Genomic DNA, 25,144 nt, shown 5'->3' with positions numbered 1-25,144 from the left:
TTTGATTCAATTCAAACCAGTCATATTTATACCTAACTAAATGCATTGATTCAGTTGTGATTCAAACCCGTCACAATAAATCAGTTGTGATTTAGTTGGGACTAGTTATACTTAACTAAATGCATTGAGATTTTGGGTCTATTTTGGAGTAGTCTGTCATAATTTACATATGCATCCCAATAGGAGTACTCTGTCATAATCAATTTCAAGTATCTTACTTATATGATGACTTTATCGACCTTACAAAAATATAGATGATTTTTGTTGAGACCTAATGAAAAAGAAAAAAAAAAGACAGTTGATGATGCTGCAACTTAATAGATCCTTTCCATGATAAAAAAATACGTAAGTGCAGAGTGCTTGAGAAATAATTTAATAAGATAATTATTCAAAGTACTAAAGGTTGTTGTTTGGTTCAAAAACTATTGCTGAAAAATGTAAACTCCATTTGTATTTTTTTATTATCCAAAATCTTACAAATACATATCTTTTATGTCTTTTCAGAATTTTTAAAAAGAAGTTTACACTCTTCAACATCATAACATCATTACTGATTTATAATCAATAGTTCCCCCACAACCATCCAACAGTATATTTTGTTCACTTTTCTAAGTCTTTCTTCTTAGAATTTTTTATAAAGTTAAAATTTTAGTAACTAAACATATCACTAAAAAAATAATGATACTATTCCTTATGTTGAAGACACCAAAATGATAATACAACATTATAAGAAAAAAATGAAGTTTCATAACATAATCGAAGCAAAAATTACATTTACTATTATCTTGAATTCTTAGTAGTCAATGTTTATATATTCTTATAAAGAAAAGCAACAGAAATCTTTTAAATTCTTTCGGAACTTCTGAAAATAATCTTAACTTTTCAGCTTATAATCCTTAGTCGCTCAACAACCATCCAATAATCTTCTCTATCCAATCTTTTGAATCTTTCCTCTTAGAATCTTTAATTAAATTAAAATTTTGTCAACTAAACATATTATAAAAAATAATAATACCGTTTCTTATATTTAAGACACTAAAATGATAATACAACATTACATTTTTTAAAAAAACTTCATAACTTACTGTAGATATATGCCATAGATGTGTTCATTTTATTACCTACCTGGTAATTGTTCTCTTAATATAATTCAACTATTATTATCAAAAAAATAGATATGCACCCAATGCAGCTCAAATTCAATAATCATTCTGGGAATGAATTCAAACATAAACATAAATGATCCAAAATGCATGGGCGTTAATAGTTAAATAAAACAAAACACGGGAGCCACGTTGGGTCTATTAGATCGCACAAGCAAAGTAAAACACACAATCTAATTATATAACAATAAAGATGTGTATCAAACTTAATATAGATCGGCTGTTTAATGCGTTCGATTAAACAGTTAAACTGGACTTAATTATTTAGTGAGCGAGTGTGGATATGACTACAACAAAAATGTTAAAGAGTCATATCCACATCTGTGGTTGCCTTTGAAGTATTTTCCGTCCAAGCGGCTCTTACATAATTCTTTGAGATGTCCCCATTCAAAAGGAAGGTATCCTTATTAAATTAGATCACAATCATCTAAATGACAGCACAGTAATCAATATGGCTGCCAGAATCAGGTAAATATGATAGAAACAGAACACAAAAGCTTGATATTTTGGTTACCTTTCTTAAGTAATTGACTTTCCCACACACCAATTTCTGAGACATCAGCATAAAAGAATCAGTACCTTTTGTTGTAGAAAACATAAATAGAAGAACAATCACCAAATCAACATGGAAGTTATACTTCAAGAAACTCAAGGAGAATTTTAAATTGTCACAAATGTAAAATGATTAAGTTTCGGTCAGCATGCATTAGGTTTACACTTGCAATCCTAGTTTTCCGCAACAACGTGGTGCTTTCCCTGCACGGCAGCAACATAGGTATCATATAGAGCAATAAATTTCTCGTTGCATAGCAGGAAAAGGAATTTGTTTCTGAACTTCTCTTCAGAGAGCAGGATGACAGATAGCAGGTCATGTCCTTTATCCAGCAATTTATTCTGATAAAGAAAATTCATAACTTCATATCGAGGTCTCAACCTCTTCTCCAAGCTATATGTAAGAAGCACGGGATGACCAATGATATATGTCAGCTCACAACCAGCTTCCTTCATCAGGAATGTCATCTTGTCACATAAGTTCTTCTTTGAGTAATTCCAAATGACTGGATACCTCCTGAATGCAGCAAGGCTGTCTGGTTGGGACCACCCAAAGCTCATCAGGGTAGCAAAAGTAGCATGAAACCTAGACCAGCTCAGGGTCATGACATTTAAAAGTGCATCAGGGAACATTTTACAGTCACGTGACACACCCAACTCCTCAACATGTTTGATAGATTCGTCGATACATTTGTTCGTTCGACAAAAAAAACTCGGTAATGCCACCACCATCTGCGTGATGCATTGCTCACTGATGCCACATTCCCTCAAGAGAGATATATTGGGCTCAACCTTTCGAGCCACGCTAGAAGTAAGGAGAAACATGTTCCTCCTGCTGGCTTTAATTAATCTCTCATTAGAACCAAGTAGTGACCTCCAGAAGTCGATCCTTGGTTGGATATCACGTAAATAGAGCAGACACGGACATGATGAAACCAGCTGAACTATTTCAGTGTCAGAAAATCCCATGTCCTGCAAAGATCTCATCCTGGGCTTCAGGATAGTCTCTACGTTAGCACGTAGAAGCCTGGGTTCCCTCTGCAAAAGCTTCATGACTAGTGGATCACTCCAACCGCTCTGCTTGAAGAACTCAATGGAAGGACTTGAACTTGAAAGTTCTTTTTCACAGATGCGATCCTTGGCCCTTTTTGCAGCCTCTTTTGAGGAAAGTTCACATGACTCAAGGGGGTCGACCAACGTAAAGTTGGATCCATGATTTGAACTGTGCTCTTCGGCAGTGGAAAAGCTAAACAGACTGCAGAGTTGATAGGAAGAAACATGGACGGTGGACTTGTTACATGAGAGAAGGCAAAAGAGCCTCTTGTGCACGAAAAACATTGTCTTTTGAGGCAGTATCACCTACTGTTTGCAGAAAAATACAAGAAAAGTAGTCTTATTTCTGCCCTCTCCAAGTCCAAATTCAACTTCTGCCTCCAATCAAGGATATTGAAAACTTTCAACTAATCATTTGTCTCAGACAGCATTCCTATACCACTTGTGTTAATCCACATGCATTCAATTCCAATCAGCCAATTCTTCCAGAGATAAGTCTCTAAATGGTGTTTGAGAGTTGATAACGAGTACCTATAATTCGTTACTCATTCAAATGCTCACATCAGAGCAATTCTCCACCACTGAAATACTGGCATCATATAACACCAGAGCACAGACACTATCTTCCACTTATTTTTATATCGTAGTTGGTGGGTTTAGACACTACCAAGCATCCTATATTCCTGTAGCAATTTAAAAACCATATTAAATGTATCTTCATCAAATATGCTGCATAAGAGTGGCATAGGCATTTACATTGTCGATCGTATACAGACGATACTCAAGTTTATACTTATAGGTTGAACATCAATGACTTGCTAATGGTACTACAGAATTCAGAATAAGTGGAAGATGCATAATGTTTTCTCTAACATCAGATTCACTAATGTCCTACAACTAAAACCTGAAACATTTCAAATGAGAACTACCAGAGTAATTGATCCATTTCATCAAGAATGTAAAGAGATGATCTAGTTAAAAGTCTAGCAAGACTGGTAAGCAGAAAAGACACTGTTTAATTATTTAACAAGGGTAATTTGTAAGGTTCAACATGCTAAAAAGGGCATTGTTGATGATGATGAGCAACTTGACAAAAAAAAAAAAACAACATAGCTGGAAGACCAGAGAAAGGCAATAAATTTTCTGAAAAATGAATAAAGAGATAAGAAAACTGCCTCAATCAAGAAATGCTACTAGTTTATTTGGTTCTATGCTGATAAAGGAACTTAATTTATGAGAAAGATTGGTCATGTAAATAACTTCAACTACAGTTAAAAAAAATTATATGTGGCGTCAGCTAAATATCATTAATGAAGAAAAAAAAAGCCTAGATCAGTGAGAATTTGCCAATAAAACCAGCAAGTGCAAACAACCACAATAATAACAAAAGCCATGATGTCCAAACTATTCATGATCAGCCATATGGATCTTCTGCATCATCGAACTATGTATATGAAAATATCTGTAGTTAAAGTAAGAGCATTCAAATCTCTTTCTGTTGTTACTGGAAAAGGCCCCTTCAAATCACCAACTAAACCAGCAAATACAAGATTTGACAATTCAAATATAAGCAGGCCTGTGTGTTTTGAGGTACGAACAAGCCTCAAGTAGCTGAGATAGTTGCTTTCAGCACTACAGCAGAGAACACACTATGCTGACATAAAGGTGTAAGGTTATACCTAACCAAATACATTTGAGATTTTGGGTCTATTTTCGGGTTTGGAAATCAAGTCAAATTCTATTTGTTTACTCAACTTGTAGTTTAGATTGATCGAGTCCTTTGTAAAATTTGGGGTTTTGTGTTGAAATTTTCTGATGTGCTTGAAAAGGAAACTGCAATGCAGTATACATAATAAGAAAACTAAGAGGTTTGATGAACCAAACACTTCATCAAAATAAGCAGTTGCTGTTGAGGGAGCTTCTTTCGGGAAACCTAGTCAAATTAGTATTATCTTAGGTATATTTTTAATTAAAATGCTTCACATGAGGAATAGTCCGACTTGTGCATGATTCTATTGACAAATAATTATGATTTTCTTTGGACAGTGACCCAATTATTGTCTCTGCTATCTCTTGTTCTATCTTTTCCGTGTTTTTTTATTTTTCTCTAAGACTCCCCAATTCTCTTTGCTCTTTATAAAAGCAGCACTTCTCCTGCTTTCTATCTTAACAACAGTATTTAACTTGCATACTGTGACTTGCTATTTCTTTAAAGTAAATGCTCAAAACATGCTGCTGACTACTTGTTGGGAGGGTAGCGGGTAACTATCAGGGAGAAGGAAAGGGGACGGGAAGATGTATAGAGAGGGCGAAGAGGGGTGTAGAGGAGGGAGACGGGGGCTTGTCGGGGGCTGTCGGGTCCGGAGTAGGAAAACTGAGAGGGGACCGTTGGGATCGGAGTAGGAAAACGGGGGGCGGGGACTGTGATGAAGTGGAGGAGGGGGAGGGATCGGGGAAGAGGGGCGGGGGGCTGCGATGAACGGGTGAAAGAGGGAGGAGGGGGGAGAAGGGAGGAGGAGGATGGTGTCGGGGAATCGGGAGAGCTGCGACGAAAGGGGGAAGAGGGAGGAGAAGGGATTGTGTGACGGCGAAGGAGGAGGAGGAGGAGTAAGAGAGAGATACCGGGCGTTGTACCGTTCGCTGTCGGAGAGGAAGCCGCAGCATCCACCGTTCGCCGAGGAAAACGCCGCAGCGATAAAAGCCCGACGGAGGAAGATGCCGCCGCTTCAGCCGCCTTTCGCCAAGTAAAACGCCGCATTCGCGGTCGCTATATAGGAGGAGACACTTTCACCGCTGCAGTTAGGGCACGGGTGGGAATTTTGAGAATGCCGTTCTCATCTGGTTCAATCGAACCAGAGATCCAAATTGACTTGACTCGGGCTCGACACAACCCGAATCAGGCGGGCCGCACCGGGTTGAACTCGCATCCCCGGCCCACTTATCGGGCGGCCGGTGACATCAATAGCTTCAGCTGTAGTAAAGAACTTTCTCAATAAAGCCATAATCTAAATCAGTGAGAATTTGCCAATAAAGCCAACAAGTGCTAACAATCACACTAATAACAAAAAGCCGTAATATCCGAACTATTTATGCTCTATGTAAAAAACATATGTAGTCAAACTTAAAGCATTCAAACCTCTTTCTACTGTTACAAGTAAATTGTCCTTCAATTCACAAACTAAACCAGCAAATATAAGATTTGAGGATTTAAATATAAGTTATATTTAAGACTTAGTCACCATTTCAGAATCATCCATTTCAAAAATTGTCTATTCAAAATTTGGAATAAAAATCATAATTTTTTATTATTTCATTTAAAAATAATTTATAATATAAAAAGTTTTATAATTTTTTTAAATTTTTGAAGACAATGGATGTATAACTATAAAAAGTACAAATATATAATGATATAATAAAATATTTGATGTAAAATTATTTTAAATTTATAAATATTTAATCCTTATTTATAAATAAAATTTTTATCCTTCTATTTCATCGGCTTTATCTAATCATCAATAGATTTAACTAATTAAATGGGCATGGTTAATCTACTTTCATCTAGAATCTATTCTCTTATGTTCAAATCTTGATCCATAACTATCATCCATACAAAGGTTGCTAATATTCATCATCAACATTGAAAATGATATTATCACACACATTCCAATGTTGCAAATATAAGCAATCTTTCATAATATTATTTGTAATAAAAATATATAATAACTATTTATATTCAAAATATTTTTTAAATAGTTTATACATTGAATTATATAGATAGAAACATCTCTAGAAAATCTTCTGATCTTTTTATCATTTAAATTATAAAATCTGTCTTATTTTTTCGTTAACTTCACAAGAATAAAATAGCTTACTTAATAGGAGATATATATGTGATCTAATTGATCTCTTAATACAATTAAAATGTTACTATAATCTTAATACAATTAAAATGTTACTATAAAAAATTAGATACAATCAACCAAGATATGCAATATCATATCATATATCGATGTTTCAAGGTTTGCTCGGTACGGTACAACACAGACGTATCACGTATCGTATGGTACACCAAGGTTTACTGCACGATTTCCTCTTACCATAGAACTACTAAAGTATATTACTGTAGCACTGTAGCATGATTCGTTCGATAGCGAACGGTCCACATATCGATATATTGTCAGACCGATAGGTACCGCTCGATACAAGCAATATCATTTGAAATTACATACCATGCAACCAACAACATAACTCAAATTCAATAATAAGTATGTGAATTGGCTAGATACGGTAAAAACATAACACAAAAGCTTGATATTTTTGTTACCTTTCCTAAGTAATTGACTTCCCCCAAACTCAACTTTCTAGGACATCAGCATATATGAATCAGCATTCTTTGGTTGTAGAAAAAGATAAATAGAGGAAAAATCCCAAAAATCAACATGGAAGTTCTACTCTAATAAACTCTTGGAGAATTTAAATTGTCACAAATGTAAAATGATTAAGTTTCGGTCAGCATGCATTAGGTTTACACTTTTGTCTCGAGGAAGCACTTGCAATCCTAGTTTTCCACAACAACGTGGTGCTTTCCACGCACAGCAGCAACATAGGAATCATATCGAGCAATAAATTTCTCCTTGCGTAGCACGAAAAGGAATTTGTTTCTGAACTTCTCTTCAGATAGCAGGATGACAGATAGCAGGTCATGTCCTTTATCCAGCAATTTATTCTGATCAAGAAAATTCAGAACTTCATATCGAGGTCTCAACCTCTTCTCCAAGCTATATGTAAGAAGCACCGGACGGCAAATGATATATGTCAGCTCACAACCAGCTTCCTTCATCAGGAATGTCATCTTGTCACATAAGGTCTTCTTTGACAAAGACCAAATGGATGGATGCTTCCTGAATGCAGCAACGCAATCTGGTTGGGACCACCCATAGCTGATCAGGGTTGCAAAGGTAGCATCAAGCCTGGACCTGCTCAGGGTCACGACTGTTAAAAGTGCACGAGGGAACGTTTTACAGTCACGTGACACACCCAACTCCTCAACATGTTTGATCGCTTCCTTGATACATTTTTCTGTATGACATAAAAAACTTGGTAGTCTCACTACCATCTGCGCGATGTTTTGCTCACTGATGCCACATTCCCTCAAGAGAGATATATTGGGCTCAATCTTTTGAGCCAAGCTAGAAGTAAGGAGAAACATGTTCCTCCTGCAGGCCTTAATTAACCTCTCATTAGAACCAAGAAGTGACCTCCAGAAGTTGATCCTTGGTTGGATATCACGAAAATGGAGCAGACCCAGACATGATGAAACCAGCTGAACTATTTCAGTGTCAGAAAATCCCATGTCCTGCAAAGATCTTATCTTCGGCTTCAGGACAGTCTCTAAGTTAGCACGTAGAAACCTGGTATGCTTCTGCATAAGCTTCACGACTTGTGCATCAGTCCAACCGCTCTGCTTGAAGAACTCAATGGAAAGACTTGAACTTGAAAGTTCTTTTTCACAGATGCCATCCTTGGCCCTTTTTGCAGCCTCTTTTGAGGAAAGTTCACATGACTCAAGGGGGTCGACCAACGTAAAGTTGGATCTATGATTTAAACTGTGCTCTTCGGCAGTGGAAAAGCTAAACAGACTGCAGAGTTGATAGGAGGAAAGATGAATGTTGGACTTGTTACAAGAGAGAAGGCACACGAGCCTCTTCTGCACCGAAAACATTAGTCTTTTGAGGCAGTATCCTGTACCGTTTGCAGAAAAATACAGAAAAGTAATCTTATTTCTGCCCTCTCCAAGTCCAAATTCCTCTTCTACTTCAAATCAAGGATGTTGAAAACTTTCGACAACATTCCTTTACCACTCATGTTAATCCACATGCATTCAGTTCCAATCAGCCATTTCTTTCAGAGATAAGTCTCTAAATGGTGTTTGAGAGTTGATAAAGAGTACCTATGATTAGTTACTTATTATCATGCTCACATCCAAGCAATTCTCCACCACTGAAATAATGGCATCATATAACAACAGCACACAAACACAATCTTCCACTTATTTTTCGATTGTAGTTGGTGCATTCATACACTACCAATCATCCTATATCCCTGTAGCAATTTAAAAACCATATCAAATGTATCTTCATCAAATATGCTGCATAAGAGTGGCAAAGGCATTTACCATGTTGATCGTATACAGACGATACTCATGTTTATACTTGTAGGTTGAACATCAACAACTTGCAAATGGTACTAAAGAATTCAGAATAACAGGAAGATGCATAATGTTTTCTCTAACATCAGTTTCAGCAATGTCCTATAACTAAAACCTGGAACATTTCAAATGAGCACTTCCAGAATAATTGATCCATTTCATCAAGAATGTAGAGAGATGATCTAGTTATAAGTCTTGCAAGACTGGTAAGTAGAAAAGATACTGTTGAATTAATTAACAACAGTAATTTGTGAGGTTCAACATGCTAAAAAAGGCATTGTTGATGATGATGAGCAACTTGACAAAAAAATACAACATAGCTGGAAGACCAGAGAAAGGCAATAAATATTCTGAAAAATGAATAAAGAGATAAGAAAACTGCCTCAATCAAGAAATGCTACTAGTTTATTTGGTTCTTTGCTGATAAAGGAAATTAATTTATGAGAAAGACTGCTCATGTAAATAACTTCAACTACAGTTAAAAAAATTATATGTTGCGTCAGCTACATATCATTAATGAAGAAAAAAAAAGCCTATATCAGTGAGAATTTGACAATAAAACCAGCATGTGCAAATGACCAAAATAATAACAGAAGCCATGATGTTCAAACAATTCATGATCATCCATATGGATCTTTTGCATCATTGAACTCTGTATAAGAAAATATCTGTAGTTAAATTAAGAGCATTAATATCTCTTTCTATTGTCACCTGCAAAATCTCCCTCAAATCACCAATTAAACCAGCAAATACAAGATTTAACAATCCAAATATAGGCAGGCCTTTGTGTTTTGAGGTATGAACTAGCCTCAAGTAGCGAAGATAGTTGCTTTCAGCACTACAGCAGAGAACACGCTATGCTGACGTAAAGGTGTAAGGTTATACCTAACCAAATACATTGAGATTTTGAGTCTATTTTCGGGTTTGGAAATCAAGTCAAATTCTAGTTGTTGACTCAACTTGTCCTTTATATTGAGTCGAGTCCTTTGTATCATTTGGGGTTTTGTGTTGAAATTTTCTGATGTGCTTGAAAAGGAAACTGCAATGCAGTAAACATAATAAGAAAACTAAGAGGTTTGATGAACCAAACGCTTCAGCAAAATAAGCAGTTTCTGTTGTCAGATTAGTATTATCTTAGGTATATTTTTTATTAAAATGCTTCACATGAGGAATAGTCAGACTTGTGCATGATTCTATTGACAAATAATTATGATTTTCTTTGGACAGTGACCCAATTATAGTCTCTTGTTCTATGTTTTCCGTGCTTTCCTTTTCTCTAAGACTTCCCCAATTCTCTTTGTTCTCTGTAAAAGCAGCACTTCTCCTGCTGTCTATCTTAACAACCGTATTTAACTTGCATACTGTGACTTGCTATTTCTTTAAAGTATGCTCATGGCAAGATGCTGACCGTTTGTTCGGAGGGTAGCGGGTAACTATCAGGGAGTAGGAAAGGGGAGGGGAAGATGTATAGAGAGGGCGAAGAGGGGTGTAGAGGAGGGAGGGGAAGGGATTGTGTAAGAGGCGAAGGAGGAAGAGGAGGAGGAGAATGTGTAAGAGAGAGATACCGGGCGCTGTCACCGTTCGCCGACGGAGAGGAAACCGCAGCATCCACCGTTTGCCGAGGAAAACGCCGCAGCGATAAGAGCTCGACGGAGGAAGATGCCACCGCTGCTGCCGCCTTTCGCCAAGGAAAACGCCGCAGTCGCGGTAGCTGTGGAGAAGGAGACAGTTTCACCGCTGCATTTAGGGCACGGGTGCGAATTTGAGGATGCCGTTCTCATCTGTTTCAATCGAACCAGAGATCCAAATTGACTTGACTTGGGCTAGACCAAACCTTAATCAGACGGGCTCCTGGGCCGCATCCGGTTGAACACGCCCGTCCGGCCCACTTATCGGGCGCTCAGTGACTTCAATTGCTTCAGCTATTAATCTAAATCAGTGAGAATTTGCCAATAAAACTAACAAGTGCAAACAATAACAATAATATCAAAAGACATAATATCCGGACTAACTTTTTGTGAAGATAAACAAGATTTATCAAATAATATTAAATATTGTATTAATTTCTGATATATTATTTTAATTATTAATCTCTGATAAATTTCTCTATTTGATTTCGGATTTTTCATCTCTCACTACCCAACCCCATCATGTGAACATGTGAATTAGTATCATCCACCAGGCAATATGTGAATTGATAACAGAGACACTTAATGGAGAATATAGTGGACAACAGCCCCAAGAATCCAATGACCACAAAAACACATTGGATAACGGAAAGCCATGAACCGAGATTTACAACACTATTTATGTATTTTAGATCCAAGACTATCACCCGATGGCAAATACAGCGAGTTGAGTCAGTAGCAACAACAGACAGTACCAGGCATTCAACCCTTGGGAAACAGACGATGAGTTAGCAGGGAGAGCCCGCCCGGCAACCGCAGGAGAAATGGCACGGGCATTGTTAGGAAAGCTATGTTGTTCGTTCGTCGGCAACGGATTCTCAGGCCTGTTACGTGGTGGTGAACCCAATGGCATCCTCCTGCTGTTGTCAAGATCATGATGACCTGTCTCCATGCAAGGAAAATATGGTGAATAAATAAGGTTGTATTTACTTCCTCTGTAATAAACTTATGGGACTCTAGACAGTATATCATGCATGAACACAACAATACCATCATGCTTATAACAATCTAATGAGAGAAACATGAAGAATAGACAGTGTTGCGTTTGTCAACCAAAAACTATTGCCTTAATTTAGCATTTGGGAGAGTGATATTGTATCCATGGGAGCTCGTCTGGTCTAGGAAGGCTAATGTGCAGAGAATCCAAACAAGTATAATTCCGGTCAAATAAACCCATTGCCAGTCATGTCTTGGATGGACATCTACTGCATGTGATAAGCAATAAATACAACAGTATCTCAACGACCACAAGAATACTGGTAAGCCTTTGTAAATCTAATAGAAGTGACATCATTATGTAGCATCTGAAGTATTCGTTAACACAAGACTCACCAATGTCAAGATGCATTACCATATTGATCTGTATTAACCAAAATGGGAAGGATAAAAAGGGTATCTTATCAACTAAAGAATAGACTACAGAATGACTCACAATCAGATCGTGACCATCGCAGCTTCAAGTTCTCTCTATCGAATACCAAATGATATCCCGTCATAAAATTCTCTGCATCCACAATATGAAATCTTTTAGCTGAGAAAGAGAAAATAAATAAGTGAAAATTTATATGGAAGCTAAATTTGTATGGATCAAGTTTTGTGGTTGAAGAATGCTCACGTCCTATGGTGCCAAGACTTTCTTGAGATGACTGAAGAGCTAAGCAAAACACAGCAAGTTCTCCCTGTGAAGGCAAAAAACAATCATCTTATCTCTCTGACCATACATATACAATTTGACAGGCATGTAACCAGAGTAATTTTCTTATGGGCCGTTTCACTTATTAACACTAATTTTGCAACAAAGATCCAATCACAAATTTTATAGTACCATCACTTAACAGCAAATGAACCTAGTTACAAATTCGATCGAGATCAACCATAAAATGGTATGTCATCATATGCTCATTTTTTATGATCTAATCAAGTAGTATGTTCTTACTCAGAAATTTAATAATTTAAATAACAACATCTGCTGCTTAGCTTATCAATGTCCTTTACAAAGCATTTGCAGATGATAACTGAGTAGTTATGCAAATATAATATGCCCCACATGGTCTGGACCAGTTTTATACCTCAAAGGTTTAGTTGCAAAAAGTGTTGAGCAATATCCATAAGCTAAAACTGCTCTTGGAACCACATCATCAACTAATTTTTTCATTCACAAAATCCTAGACAATAGAGCAAACAATAGTTACATATGTAGCTTCTGTCTGCACCTAAAGTTGAAAATAACATTGTCCTATTAGGATTGTTATAAAATGAGCAGAAAAAATCTTGAACTTCAAAAAGCCTTTATGGCCTCTACTCTGTTATATTAGTTTGGGATGACTAATTTCAGTCGCATTAGTTGGAACATTTAACGCCTGTATTTGCTGAACTCAACAAAACCATACAACTATATCAGGAGTAAAACTTATTATTTGTTAAACTATCAGAAATTAGATTAAAAGAGCAGATATACACTTGCTTCAGGACAGAATACTAATGTTTAAACATATCCTGATGATAAAAAAATTAAATAGTATTTAAGTACAAAGTCAGGCACCTCTGTATTATAGAAAGGATAAATAGGATTGATAACCATGAAGCTCTTGTTTCCACCAAATATTAGTTTTACTTTTGGCAGACCAGGCATCCCAAGAGGGCTGTCATCACAAAAAGTAGAACTTGGTTTAAAATGACAAAATAAAGATAGCAAAATGTGCAAAATGATACCCTTACTAAGAAATTCACCTGGCTTCATAACAGTATTCCCAAGGAGATTCATTATTAGTGGCACGCTTTGAGACATTAACTTGTCTGTCGAACTATCCACCAATCCAGGGTCAAGTCAGTGCCTAGACAAAACAACATTTTTCTGACATATAAAAAGAATAAAAAAGTACCTCCAGAGTGACTCTCTTATAGATGTTGTTAGGAAGAAAGGTGAAGGATGATCCACTGTCAATTAGTGCATGAAAGCTGGTTTTCCCAGGACATGAAGATCCCATACAGAAACTCTCCACCGCAATGAGATAAGTGTCGCTGAAGCACAAGGCCAAAAGCTAAAATCAACACTATGAAAAGTCAAAACTACCACAACTAGCATCCAGAATAAATTGGGAAAAAGATTAAAGATTAGGGGAAAAATAGTTCACTGTATTGAACTTAAGTCATAAATAAAACCTACAGATGACTTCAATTATCAATATTAATTAGCTAAATATGTTCCCCTACGTTATGCATTGGGCAATAGCAAGGGAGTTGAGGTTGAATCCTATCGGAGGATTGATCCTCAGTCCTATCGCCTCAAAATCGATTCTGGAGGTTCTAAATCGAAAATCAGCTCTATTAAACATGAGTTGAATGTTTGTGTGCATTCATCTAATACTAGTTAAATCACGATCAATCCACTGGACCATTAGTTGAAATAGTCTTGATCATACTTTTGCCTCATGAACACTGTTTAACCAATCGTTTTTTGGTTAGTTTCATAAACATCCAAAAGATATCCAAATCACATAGATAATGTTCAATAGAATTGATCCTGAATTTTGGACCTTTCACAATTGAATTTGTGATAGGATTGAGAGTTGAGACCCAAGCCTCCTGATAGAATTCTTGCTCAGTTCATGTAAAGGAGGATAATTACAAATATTCAGTGCTTTCTTTATAACAGTTTGCTTTATTGTCACTCAATGAGCCTATAAAATTTAAATAAATGATTAAATGCATGGCGAAGAATGAAAGCTCCACTGATTGTCATTCTCATCCACTGACATCCATTATTTGAACATTTTTTCTTTCTTTTTTCCTTTTTAATGGTGCTGATCTGAAACATATGTCTGAATGACAATGTACAACAAACAAAGCAAGAAAAGAGCCTAGGCATTTGCAAGGTATCAAACAAAAAGATTGAACCTAATAACAAATGATGGATCAATGCCCTATAAAATGAATATCTATCCAGGGCGACAAATGATGTGTCACTTAATAAAACTCACTATTTTCCATCCAAGGGAACAAATGGTGTAGACTGTTGGGTGGGCAAGCCTCGATCTCCAAATAGAATTCTTCCAGAGTCATCATCCCGGAAGCACAAGGAAAAAGAGTTTCGTATCAGTCCAGTTCTTGCAAGGGAGCTTGGAACCGAAATGTCTCCAAATCCCAAACCCAGAAGACCATCAGGAGCAATTCCATCCAAATAATCACCACTCTGCTTTCTACCACATCTGAATCAGGAGCAGAAAAAATCTTAAAAAGTAGAAATCTTATAGAAGAAAAGGTCGACAAAAAATACATAAAGAGAAACTCATATCTACTCATTATGCAAAACCTAAAAGTAGACCCACCCTATGATGACCGAAGCCTGCACTGATGCGTGATCCTCACTAGTTGCCAAGTGTAATATATCCTCAACCAACAAACCTGAACTGGATGTATTTTCTGAATAGTAGTTTATCCTGTAAGGGCAAGGCTGTTTTGCACTGCCACAGGTTGAACCCAAACTACATAGTTCATGATTGCATGAGAGATATCTGCTGGTTCTCGATTCAGCCGGACTATACATGCTGAGATTTTTATCCTGCACAATAGATGCTCCATACAGAAAGGAGCACCTGCCAATCAATCATCGGAAATAAGTGCTAAACCTGCTGTTAAATGTAAATAGAATATCCCCTTGTTTTCTGTTTACAACAGCAAAATTACTAATAGACAATGTTGACAAGTTACCAGCTTCTATCACAGGTAAGATCCACCACACAAGTGATCTAACAGTTGTAGCCACAATTATAAGGACCTTTGAAAAATAAAGGCTAATATAAAATAAAGCATGCCAGAACTAAACCACAATTCCTATAGTCAAATAAACCTTTCAAAAAAATTCTATCAATTAAAATCAATATTCAAATTAAAATGAGAGAAGCAAAAATGCTCATACACTTATTTCTGAACTTGAGCACAATCTTTAAGAACTTTGATGAGACCATGAAATGCAAAATCTACACATGATGGAATAAAATATAATTCATATTAAAACTTGGTGCTACAGCTAGAGAGGCTCCTTATAAATCTCTGCTCTTATAGGTCATCTGGTATACGTAAGCATGTATCATATTATAATAAGACTACAGGCTAAACATATCTATTGAGGTTTTTAGAAAACTGTCATGAATCATCTTTTTAAGCTATGAGGCTTACCAAGGTACTCTTTTGTTGAAGTCTAAATATGAGAAGGGGCAATCTTATGTGAAAGGGTTACTGAAGTTCTTTATAAGCATAAGAGTAGTGAACAATGCAGGTCCAGGATAATGGAGAAAATCAAGGTAGCCTCCATGAACTGCATCATCAAATTCAAAATAATAAAGAAAACATATAATAAGTGTAAATTAATCCCATATGCACAAACTAATTGTCACTAATATTAAATAATGGCTAAGACATTTAAGGTAACAGATCCAAGGCAATTATGCAGAAATATGGTAGCCCAATAGTACTTAAATCTTGTCTGTACATCAATTTCATTGCAGAAAAATAAAACTTCTATAGTAAGTTTCTTATGGTGTCTGTAAGACTTCTTAATATGCATCTCAGTTGGTTGTTGTTTAGACAGTTGTAAAGTGTTTCCACATAATATGGAGAATGCACTTAATTTGATATTCTCCTGATTTACTTCTTAAATATATTTAGAGTATTATTCTGAAAGGTGAGTTTATAAGCTCCTATAAGTAGTTAATCATCTTGAAGTTGTCTAAAGGTGTAGTGGTACTACTGTCTGTATGCAAAACTTTGTTATATAAGAACTTTCAGAAACAATAAGAATACTCAACTTTGAATACACAAAATTATTAACCTAAATAAGAGATTTAAAACATGAGCATATTCTTATCATTGTGAAGAACCACTTTATATTGTCATTATTAAATAATGCATATAGTTAAAAAAACAAATATTGTTAAAAAAACACAGTTAAAATAAAAGTGGAGTTTCTCTCTTTTAATATGCTACAGTGGAAATACATTATTATCGCAGATGACCATCGCCTCAATAATGGAAATTTGGGTGAGGATGGAGACAGATCAGAAAGAAGAGCAAACTGCATCCTTAGCTACTTAATTTTGTGAAAGAAATCCAACAACTCTGTATGTTGAAGCCAACAACATTTGCTCTCTTTTGTTGCTTAGTGAAATTCTTTCTATAATATTTTCTAAGGCAGAATTATATATAGTTGCAACTTGCAATTATTACTAAAAAAATAATATTTCTTTGTTGCAATTAAACCCCATAGGTTTGTGCTTGCTAATTTTAGTTACTGAGCTATACTGCTCTATAACAACAAAAGAACATATGATCATCAAATTCTGATCATTCAACATAATGACCTAATAGTTGCTGCCTACTGATCCATTTAACTAGGTATTCTTGCTGTTCTCCATTTCATTTCTGTGGCCACTTCTTGAACCTCTGAAGGAAAGAAGGCCATCGTACGTACATATTATTGAAAAAAAAGAAGAATTTTTTGAACTTTCAAAGGGTTATAAATAAAAAAATGAAATAAGGATACTACATTGTCATAATTTCTTATACAAATAGGACAAGAAATCAGGTGGGATGGATCAAAGTACACAAAACAATAGAAAGAAGATAGAGACACAATCATAAACCAAAAAGCAATCCAGTAATATATAAGAAATCCAAAGGCAATGGCATTTCTTTCATGACAATAACCCAAAGCCAAAGCAGATGTTTGCCTACCAAACTGCCATGATAACCAGACAAAGGAGCACATTGTATGCAATCACATGGGATCCAAAGCAGGTCACTTCCAGCATCCAAAGCGACAAGAAAGGAAACATTAGGAGTTCCTATATTGATCCATGTGTAGTGTAACCTGCCAATCAGAAATAAAAATGAAACATTCCGAAACAATTAGCAGTATCCCACTAATTAGTAATGTGAATATCATAAATATGGATACAGGTAATACGATGGTGACCAGTTTGCACTAAATAAAACACATGAAATAAACTGCTTCATCAAATATAGACACCAATAAAAGAAAAAAATATCTGCCTAGACAAACAAATGGAAGAAAATAATGAGAAAAATGAAGACTACAATTTATGAATGCTAAAATAAATGGGGCAAAAAGAAGAAACACATGGACCCTTTGCAAGTGACTAGATAACTGCTTAAATATATAATATGTGGAAAGTACTTCACAAAGAAAAGGGCACCAACCAGAGAGAGGGAACAGCATGTAGAATACAAAACGTGTTGGTTGATGCCATTCTTGTCCGAGTTTGTTTAGACAAACCAAATGAGACGATTAACTTATTCATATTTTACCAGAAGCAGATAGACATTCTTGAGATTCGGCTCAGAAGCTCGCAAAAGGAAGATTTAAGGTACTACCCGAATGATTTTTAACTCATTTCTATGATTCCCTAGATTCCTAAAATCTCCATCAACTGAATAAGAGTACAGCTTCACGCATTCAACAGTAGCAATGAACAATCAATCACTGATTTTCTATCTAAGAAAATCAAAAGACTGCAGACTCTGGTAATTACCTGATTGCTACCAGCTGGAACTCTGTCAGCAAACAAACCAAACACATATCCATTGAATTTCAAGCAAATAACTAGTCAGCTATGAGTCATTTCCAGAAGCAACACACAAGCAAGATTTTTATCTGTAACAATTGTAACCAGCAACTTGCTAAAGTTCGCCCACCGCTCACAGTTACATTGTCCTATATAACTGGAAACATTACAAACAAGCTAAGAAGAACCAAACATCTACAAAGTCTCTGTCATGCAATTGAACCTCTGATTTACAATATCTATTGGCATTCATAATGATACTGATGACTAAGTGCTTGTTTAAGGGGGCATATCATGGTTGAGTGCAATATCTGCTATTAAACCAGACTAGTTTAAAATGTACGGCCATCCTAATTAAAATCAGCAATATTTGGATATGGATACATTTTGTAACTTTTGACTTACATAGCAGCTCTGTCAATGATTTATCAGAATAACAGATACCATAGATATCTAAGGAAGATTTCTTAGATACCTTCTGTGATGGTCTGCTCTCTACATATTAAACTTTCTAATGGGCAAAAATGGATGGATGACTCTACAATTTAGTGAAATTCAAAATGAATTATAATCATAATTTGTAAATCATGTATTTAATTACATTTTATTAAGTCCTCTGTTATATATTTGGATGTTTTGTTGCAAATTTGGACTCTAATAATTTATTTTCATGATTTATAACTACATGTGCTGATATCCATGTTTCACAGAGTGTACAAGAAAATTCTTGTTCCAAATGCTTTAATGGGGAAGATTTAAGATTTGTTCTCTTAGGTGCTCTCTATAGTCTCACTCCTGAGACAGATTTATTGTAAGAGGTCTGTTTATGAGGAATTTTGGACTCAGAACTCACTATCGAGTCAACGATTGGCTTCAAAAGCCTATTTCCAAAGTATTAATGCCATTTTGCAAGGATCATGATAATGCTTTATGAATCAGGGCTAATTTCCTCACAATTCCAGCATAATATTAAATTCTAGACATTTAATTACTCTCAAATGAATTATTTATGGTACATTCACATGACTTGCATAAAGGAAATCAATCAACATGAGGATTGTTATGAACCAATCATTTCCATGAAGGGAAAATAACAAAATAAAATGAGACCTTTATAAGTCAGTCACACCCCTGATAAAAACAACTTATCATAATCTTTTTACAAAGGAACCAGTCCTTGTTCTGTAATAGGATTGCTACAAAAGACTGCCGATCACAGACCTCATATAACAAGAGGAAAAAGGAAAATCATAAAAAGCTCACAGGAGGCCATCTACATTTATAACTAACCTAATGATTTTTTTACTATCTGAATCCCATATATTGCTTCTCCAGGAACGCATCACATGACAGCCACAGCAAACACGACAAGACTCGCAATGCAGGTTGCATAATGCAAACGTATGAACATATTCCTAAACATACAAAGTCCTATTTGTTTTAATAGACACATTCATTAGAGGAAAAACCCTTCACAAGCATTAATTTAAAAATCAAGTTACAATTAATAACCACCACAGCAGTCCTAATTAACTTATTTAGAATCCAAACTATTATCCCTCAGACGATTCTGCTTTAGCGTTTCTCTGGTAATTAAGCACAGGTAGAATGAAGCGTAAGAGAATTCTGGCTTTCTTAATATAAGAAGAGAAGATCTGATGATCCAAGTGCCTGAGGCTAAATTAGTGACTTAGCTCAAAATCTCGTTTATCTTGATATAAGTATTCAAGTGAGGAAAAACCCTTTAAGAACTTGAAATTTAGAAATGAAATTACAAGTAGTAACCACAAACTGTCCCTTTCTAACTCATGCAGACCCAAATCAATTATCATTGGCTCTCAGGTAATTTAAATACAAGAATCACATAGTTCTTCTTCTTTGTTTCTTAGGAGAGTCTGATGGCTCAAATGCATGAGAGAAAAAAGAAGGGGCTCCAGAAATTAGCGTTAACTCACCATCCGAAGTCATTTCCAAGCGACAACGTCTCGCTCCCCTCGGAGGGGAACAACATCTGGTACCGGGCACCAAGCCGCCGCTTCCGCCGCAGGAGATCGCTCCTCGCCAGCATCTGGTAGTACTCCTTGCTTCGCCGCGTCGGCCACCGCTCCCCGCCTCCTCCGCCGATGCGGGACGCCGCCGCGGCCCGCGCCTCATCAGAGAACCTGTGGACGAGTTTCGCGGAGAGCGCGAACGAGTGGGCTTTCCACACCAAGCAGCTCGCGACGACCAAAGAGATCAAGAAACACGCTCTCGCCATGGCCCGAGGCGGCCTAGATCCGACGTTAGGAGCTCAAATGGGGGTCAATCTAAGGTACAATGAGGCTGAGGCAACAGCGGTCGGCAGCGAGATCACAAATGGAGCGAGATCTGAGCCAACGAGACGCGATTGGGGGAAAACACGGGTCGGGCGTCGCGCAGAAAGGTAGGGTTTTGTGGAAGAGAGGGGGGGTTTCGATCGAGGGATTGGGGCTTCGCTTTTTAGGAGCTCAGGTTTCGGCGAAAGCGAGAGGGAGAGAGCAGAGCGGGCGCAGGGAGGCCGCGGCGGTGTCTTTTCTTGTGAGATTTTGCAGGGAACCCCCTCAACAGATCATGTATTTTTCTTGGGGGCCCTACAAAGTTTCTACTACTCACAAACGCACACCATCTAATTCAAACTAATAATAGTTTTTTTTATTTTAATGTTTAAAATTTTATTATATTTCAGTGTTATATATATATATATATATATATATATATATGTATATATATTTCAAAATATTCTCTGATGATTAAGATGTTATGTACATCGTTAATAGATCAATGCTTCATCTATTGGTGTTAGTATAATGCATATTATATGAAATGACAAAAAAGTTAAAATATAAAAATATATACACATCCATGTAAAAGAATAAAATACTAAAAAATTCATGTACAAGGACAGATAATTTGACAATCTGCAATAATATGTTATTCTTTCGTACCATATCCTTCACTTTTTTTTTTCCCCTTCTTTTATTCCAAAAGAGCATCGTCAAATTACCATCTTGGTGTCTACAAAGTGTTCGATTTAATAGATGTTAAATATAGTGTTGATCATAAGAAAACATTTCAACCTCTCAATTCATTTTTTTTTTATAAATAGTTTTGAGTGGTTTTTAACTCGGAGGCTCCACTTGATGAAAGGAAAAGATCTTTAAGTAGACTAAATTACCTTAAAAAGATATATTTAGGATAAGGAAGTCTCTAACAAGCTTGATGTGTGGGATGTACACATAGAACCTCAATTTCGTTCGTGAGTGAGAGGTTGTCTCATTCCTGCATTTTTCTTTTTTTTTCTTTTTTTTTGTGGGTGATTCGATCCACCAAAATATTGATGCTCCATGGTGAAAAATATTTTAATATGATTTTATTCAAATATCATGATTTTTTTATTTGAAATAAAATTCATTTTAAATCTTCCAATATTACAATCCTAATATTTAATTTCCAAGGAAAAAAAAGTATTTTATTATATTGATTAATTTTGGAAATATTACTAATGCTTCTTTTGCATCTTAGAAATTTACTAATAAGTTTCAAATTCTTCATCATTGTGAAATACCTCATATTGCTAAGAAGTATATTCAAAATTAAAAAAAAAAAGTTGGAAAATGTAGAAAGTAGATTCCTTCTAATTTGCATGTAGTTAACACTGGTCCTCAAAATCCTAAACCTTTTGTGTATATTACTTACTAAGGACCCATCCAAAAAATTGGGTGACTGATATGAAAATTCAGAATATTCAGGGCACTTAATTGAGAACATCCGATATTACAACAAGCTTTTATCGGCCATAATTTTCTTTTCTGTTGTTTATCATCAAACAGAAAATTATTTGATCAAACTTACTTTGCGTTCCAAAGTTACTCTCCAACCTTTCAGCTGCATAGTTCAAAAAGAAATTGCATGCACGGAAATCAATTGCAATAAAAAGCATCAATCATTGACATCATGCAATTGCCATCGAAAGGAAGACACGTCTCAAAGTTGATGCCCCCAGATGAAAAAGTGTAACAGTAACCCTTATAAGTTACACGTTGCCCTCGTTTGATTCCTTGGTCATAATTATGGATCTAATTGGATGGGTTGTACATCGACTGCCATGTTACTGTGATATCCACATACAAGCTTAAAGAAGAAGAGGCCTTGATACCGTAAAAGGAAAAAGAGAGCATTCTCCTCGAAGAAAGAGAATTGTGACCAGCTAAATACACAGAAAAGGGCTGATGGGATTGGGATGATGGGGGATTCACGTGAAAGACTAGTCTGATATTATATAACACCTACCACTGACAATGATCTTCACGTGCATCTCATCTTGTGAACACTGCATGTATCCGGAGGACCTTGAACTGGAGAAAGAAAGAAACAACAAAAGAAAAAAAGGGTTTGCACTGCCCATGCTCCCTTCCTGCATCATAATACGAATTATCACCGTCTTCGACTCGGACTACATCTTCATCATCCTCTTGTTACACAGACCAACTATTCTTCCTACACAGTAATAACCAGTTCGGATGGTTTGACCCCCACTGCTTTGCTGCAAATAAGACCTTCCGGAACGGATGCAGCTTTAAATCCTTGTATTTAGTCACTGAAAAACTAAGCAAATTGAGAACGCTAGTCAGCACTTTAACTGACACCACGCCGTTATGGTCAATCTGTTGCAGCATAATTGCAATAAGATCGTCACTAATTTTTTTTGTCTTCACAACTGTCTATAGATGACTCAGACATTGCTAGTCCATGTAAAGGATACACAAGTGTAGCATAAGGCCGGACGAACACAAATATCACCAGCAAATATTATACTACCACAATCTAAATTTGGCTTGCCAAGATAAAGCTAATTCCATAACACCAGTAAATGAACACCTACCATATGCTTTGGCCAGGAGGATCTTTCTGCACCAAATCAAACAGTACAAACATTTATCGTACAACAAGGTTATAACTAATAAATACATGATCTCAACCTCGAATAATCAATAGACAAGCAGAAGCTGCCAAGAATTCACCTGACGTCGGCATAAAGTTAATAAGATGATGTTTAGCCTGCAACATTTGTGGTCATTCTTGATGAGAAAACTCCATGTTCACACAACATTTCGAATATAGATTTTGTAATAAGGCATTAGCATAATTGATACATACTAACTCTTAAATCAACCATTGACATATAAAGAACATTGACCACATTCACTCGACAATGTAAACAATCCTACACCTGGAGAGCAAAGTTTTTTGACCTATCTTTCAACAACCAAAGGCAAAAGACTAAGGCAACATTGCTTTCAAGATGTGAAGGTCCAAATGAAGTCACCCTTTCATCTCATTCCTGTCCCAAACAGCAAAGTGCGAGGAACAATAAGAAGCACATGTTTCCATATAACATGATATTACATTTATAATCACCATTTATAAATTCTTTTGTAAAAAGGAGAGACATGTCCATCAAACTCCATTGTAACTAGTTGGCCTACAAGTTTCTAGTAATACCTTCCAAATTTCATGAAAACATTGAATAACTAAATTTTAATAGCCACCACTAACATCATTATTACATAAGAGTCCAACAGTAGAAGTCAGACTCACACTTATCAGGTAGTAGTCCGAATAGGCAAGGCATCCAAATTGGTGGAGAGTTTAACATGTAAACAAGTTTAGTAGTCTGATTAGGTATATATATATATATAGGGAAGAAAGCTGTATGTAATATCACTCAAAGCACTAGACAAAACTGACTTGGGTGTTATATCAGATATAACATTTGTCAATATGATTTGTTTTCCATGGTAGACACCAACTTTAGAGCCTAGAATCAAGGATTTTACAAGGATGCAACTGTCTTAAGTCATATCCATGCCCAACTCATTGTTACACCCAACATAAACTCTTTGAGAAAAAAAAAAGAAAATTTAAGAGAATATGGCCACAGTAAGCTGGAACTATGCATCTCAGCATGGTGGCACTTAATAAATAAACAAACAATAGATGAGAATATGATAGCCAAGCTACACGTTAATCATCTAGATTCTGGAACCACTATGAATGAAAGATATAGACTGAAAAACAGATGCATGTTCTCTCTTAGTTACCTTTCATTTTCCAACGCTTCCATCAAATAAACCACATGCAATTACACCAAATAATGAACCTAACAATGCATAATAAGAAATAATTATATGCCTATCAATATATGATCCATGTGAAGGCAATCACTCTGTTTACGGGTGTACGACTGCATAAGATTGTAGGAGCCTAATGCACTAGGCCACCCTTTATTACCATTTGGTTCACATCAGAACGTCACAGTGAACTGACATGGCACTTGTTCATTATTGTATAAATCTAAAGCTCATAGGATCAGGACTAGCAAAGAAATTTGTATGTACAGATTTGCAAATCGAAAGCACAGATTTGTATGTACACTTTTCTTTTAAAATACATCATTTTTCGTTTGCTTCTTTTCTTATATTTTTTTTAACATTTTGATTTTTGAATTTTCTTATGCCAATCCTCATTGATTGATCTGGTCCTACCAATCTTGCAAGCCTTGCATTATAAAATACTATAGAATACTAAATTACATCATACTATATATTATACTGTGCTAACTACACAAGTACAGGATAGTGTACATGCATAATATATTATGCATGTAGACTAGAGGCATATTCTGTACGTGACTTTTAAGTTAATTATCATTTTTTCTTTAAAAAATACATGCATATTATACCCTGTAGCATAAACTATACTAAATAATATTATATGCTATACATTACAAGTTATATTATACTATACTTGTACAGCACTTAGCGTATAAAATTGGTCCTCACAGTCTGACAGATTGTCCCGCCATACCAGTTTTACCTG

At 35.9% G+C, this 25,144-nt stretch overlaps 3 protein-coding genes across 4 annotated transcripts; all 3 read right to left on the bottom strand.

Annotated features, from left to right (window-relative positions):
- Nucleotides 1-1,783: 1,783 nt before the first annotated feature.
- LOC135625558 (aspartic proteinase-like protein 1) lies at nucleotides 1,784-20,778 on the bottom strand. 2 transcript variants are annotated; one of them, XM_065130516.1, is made up of 12 exons: nucleotides 20,203-20,778; nucleotides 17,397-17,532; nucleotides 14,993-15,225; nucleotides 14,645-14,872; nucleotides 13,547-13,685; nucleotides 13,395-13,468; nucleotides 13,207-13,306; nucleotides 12,280-12,343; nucleotides 12,097-12,168; nucleotides 10,811-11,546; nucleotides 10,542-10,713; nucleotides 1,784-3,451 (listed from the first exon to the last, which is right to left on the bottom strand). In XM_065130516.1, the coding sequence occupies exons 1-10, from the start codon at nucleotides 20,502-20,504 to the stop codon at nucleotides 11,308-11,310; spliced, it is 1,587 nt and encodes a 528-aa protein (XP_064986588.1). In that variant the 5' UTR covers nucleotides 20,505-20,778; the 3' UTR covers nucleotides 1,784-3,451; nucleotides 10,542-10,713; nucleotides 10,811-11,307. The 2 variants fall into 2 exon arrangements, with proteins under 2 accessions (XP_064986588.1, XP_064986587.1); XM_065130515.1 differs by lacking the exon at nucleotides 1,784-3,451 and adding an exon at nucleotides 7,203-8,870.
- On the bottom strand, nucleotides 1,890-3,053 carry LOC135625826 (uncharacterized). The gene has a single exon (XM_065130915.1). The coding sequence runs from the start codon at nucleotides 3,051-3,053 to the stop codon at nucleotides 1,890-1,892; it is 1,164 nt and encodes a 387-aa protein (XP_064986987.1).
- On the bottom strand, nucleotides 7,327-8,490 carry LOC135581272 (uncharacterized). The gene has a single exon (XM_065130914.1). It carries the CDS (start codon nucleotides 8,488-8,490, stop codon nucleotides 7,327-7,329), a length of 1,164 nt encoding a protein of 387 aa, XP_064986986.1.
- Nucleotides 20,779-25,144: the final 4,366 nt, after the last annotated feature.

This window comes from Musa acuminata, chromosome BXJ2-10 (genome assembly GCF_036884655.1).
Source record: "Musa acuminata AAA Group cultivar baxijiao chromosome BXJ2-10, Cavendish_Baxijiao_AAA, whole genome shotgun sequence".
NCBI lineage: Eukaryota > Viridiplantae > Streptophyta > Magnoliopsida > Zingiberales > Musaceae > Musa > Musa acuminata.
Note: the sequence above shows the minus strand (reverse complement) of the source record. Positions and strands in the feature narration are given on the sequence as shown.

Excerpts from the sequence above, each read along its gene's own strand:
- LOC135625826 (XM_065130915.1), bottom strand. The coding sequence starts at position 3,053 with ATGTTTTTCGTGCACAAGAGGCTCTTTTGCCTTCTCTCATGTAACAAG.
- LOC135625558 (XM_065130516.1), bottom strand. The coding sequence starts at position 20,504 with ATGGCGAGAGCGTGTTTCTTGATCTCTTTGGTCGTCGCGAGCTGCTTG. Across the intron at positions 15,226-17,396 it reads CTGGTTATCATGGCAGTTTG|GATAAAAATCTCAGCATGTA; the intron begins GTAGGCAAACAT and ends TCTATTGTGCAG. Across the intron at positions 12,169-12,279 it reads AAGTCTTGGCACCATAGGAC|AGAATTTTATGACGGGATAT; the intron begins GTGAGCATTCTT and ends TTGTGGATGCAG.
- LOC135581272 (XM_065130914.1), bottom strand. The coding sequence starts at position 8,490 with ATGTTTTCGGTGCAGAAGAGGCTCGTGTGCCTTCTCTCTTGTAACAAG.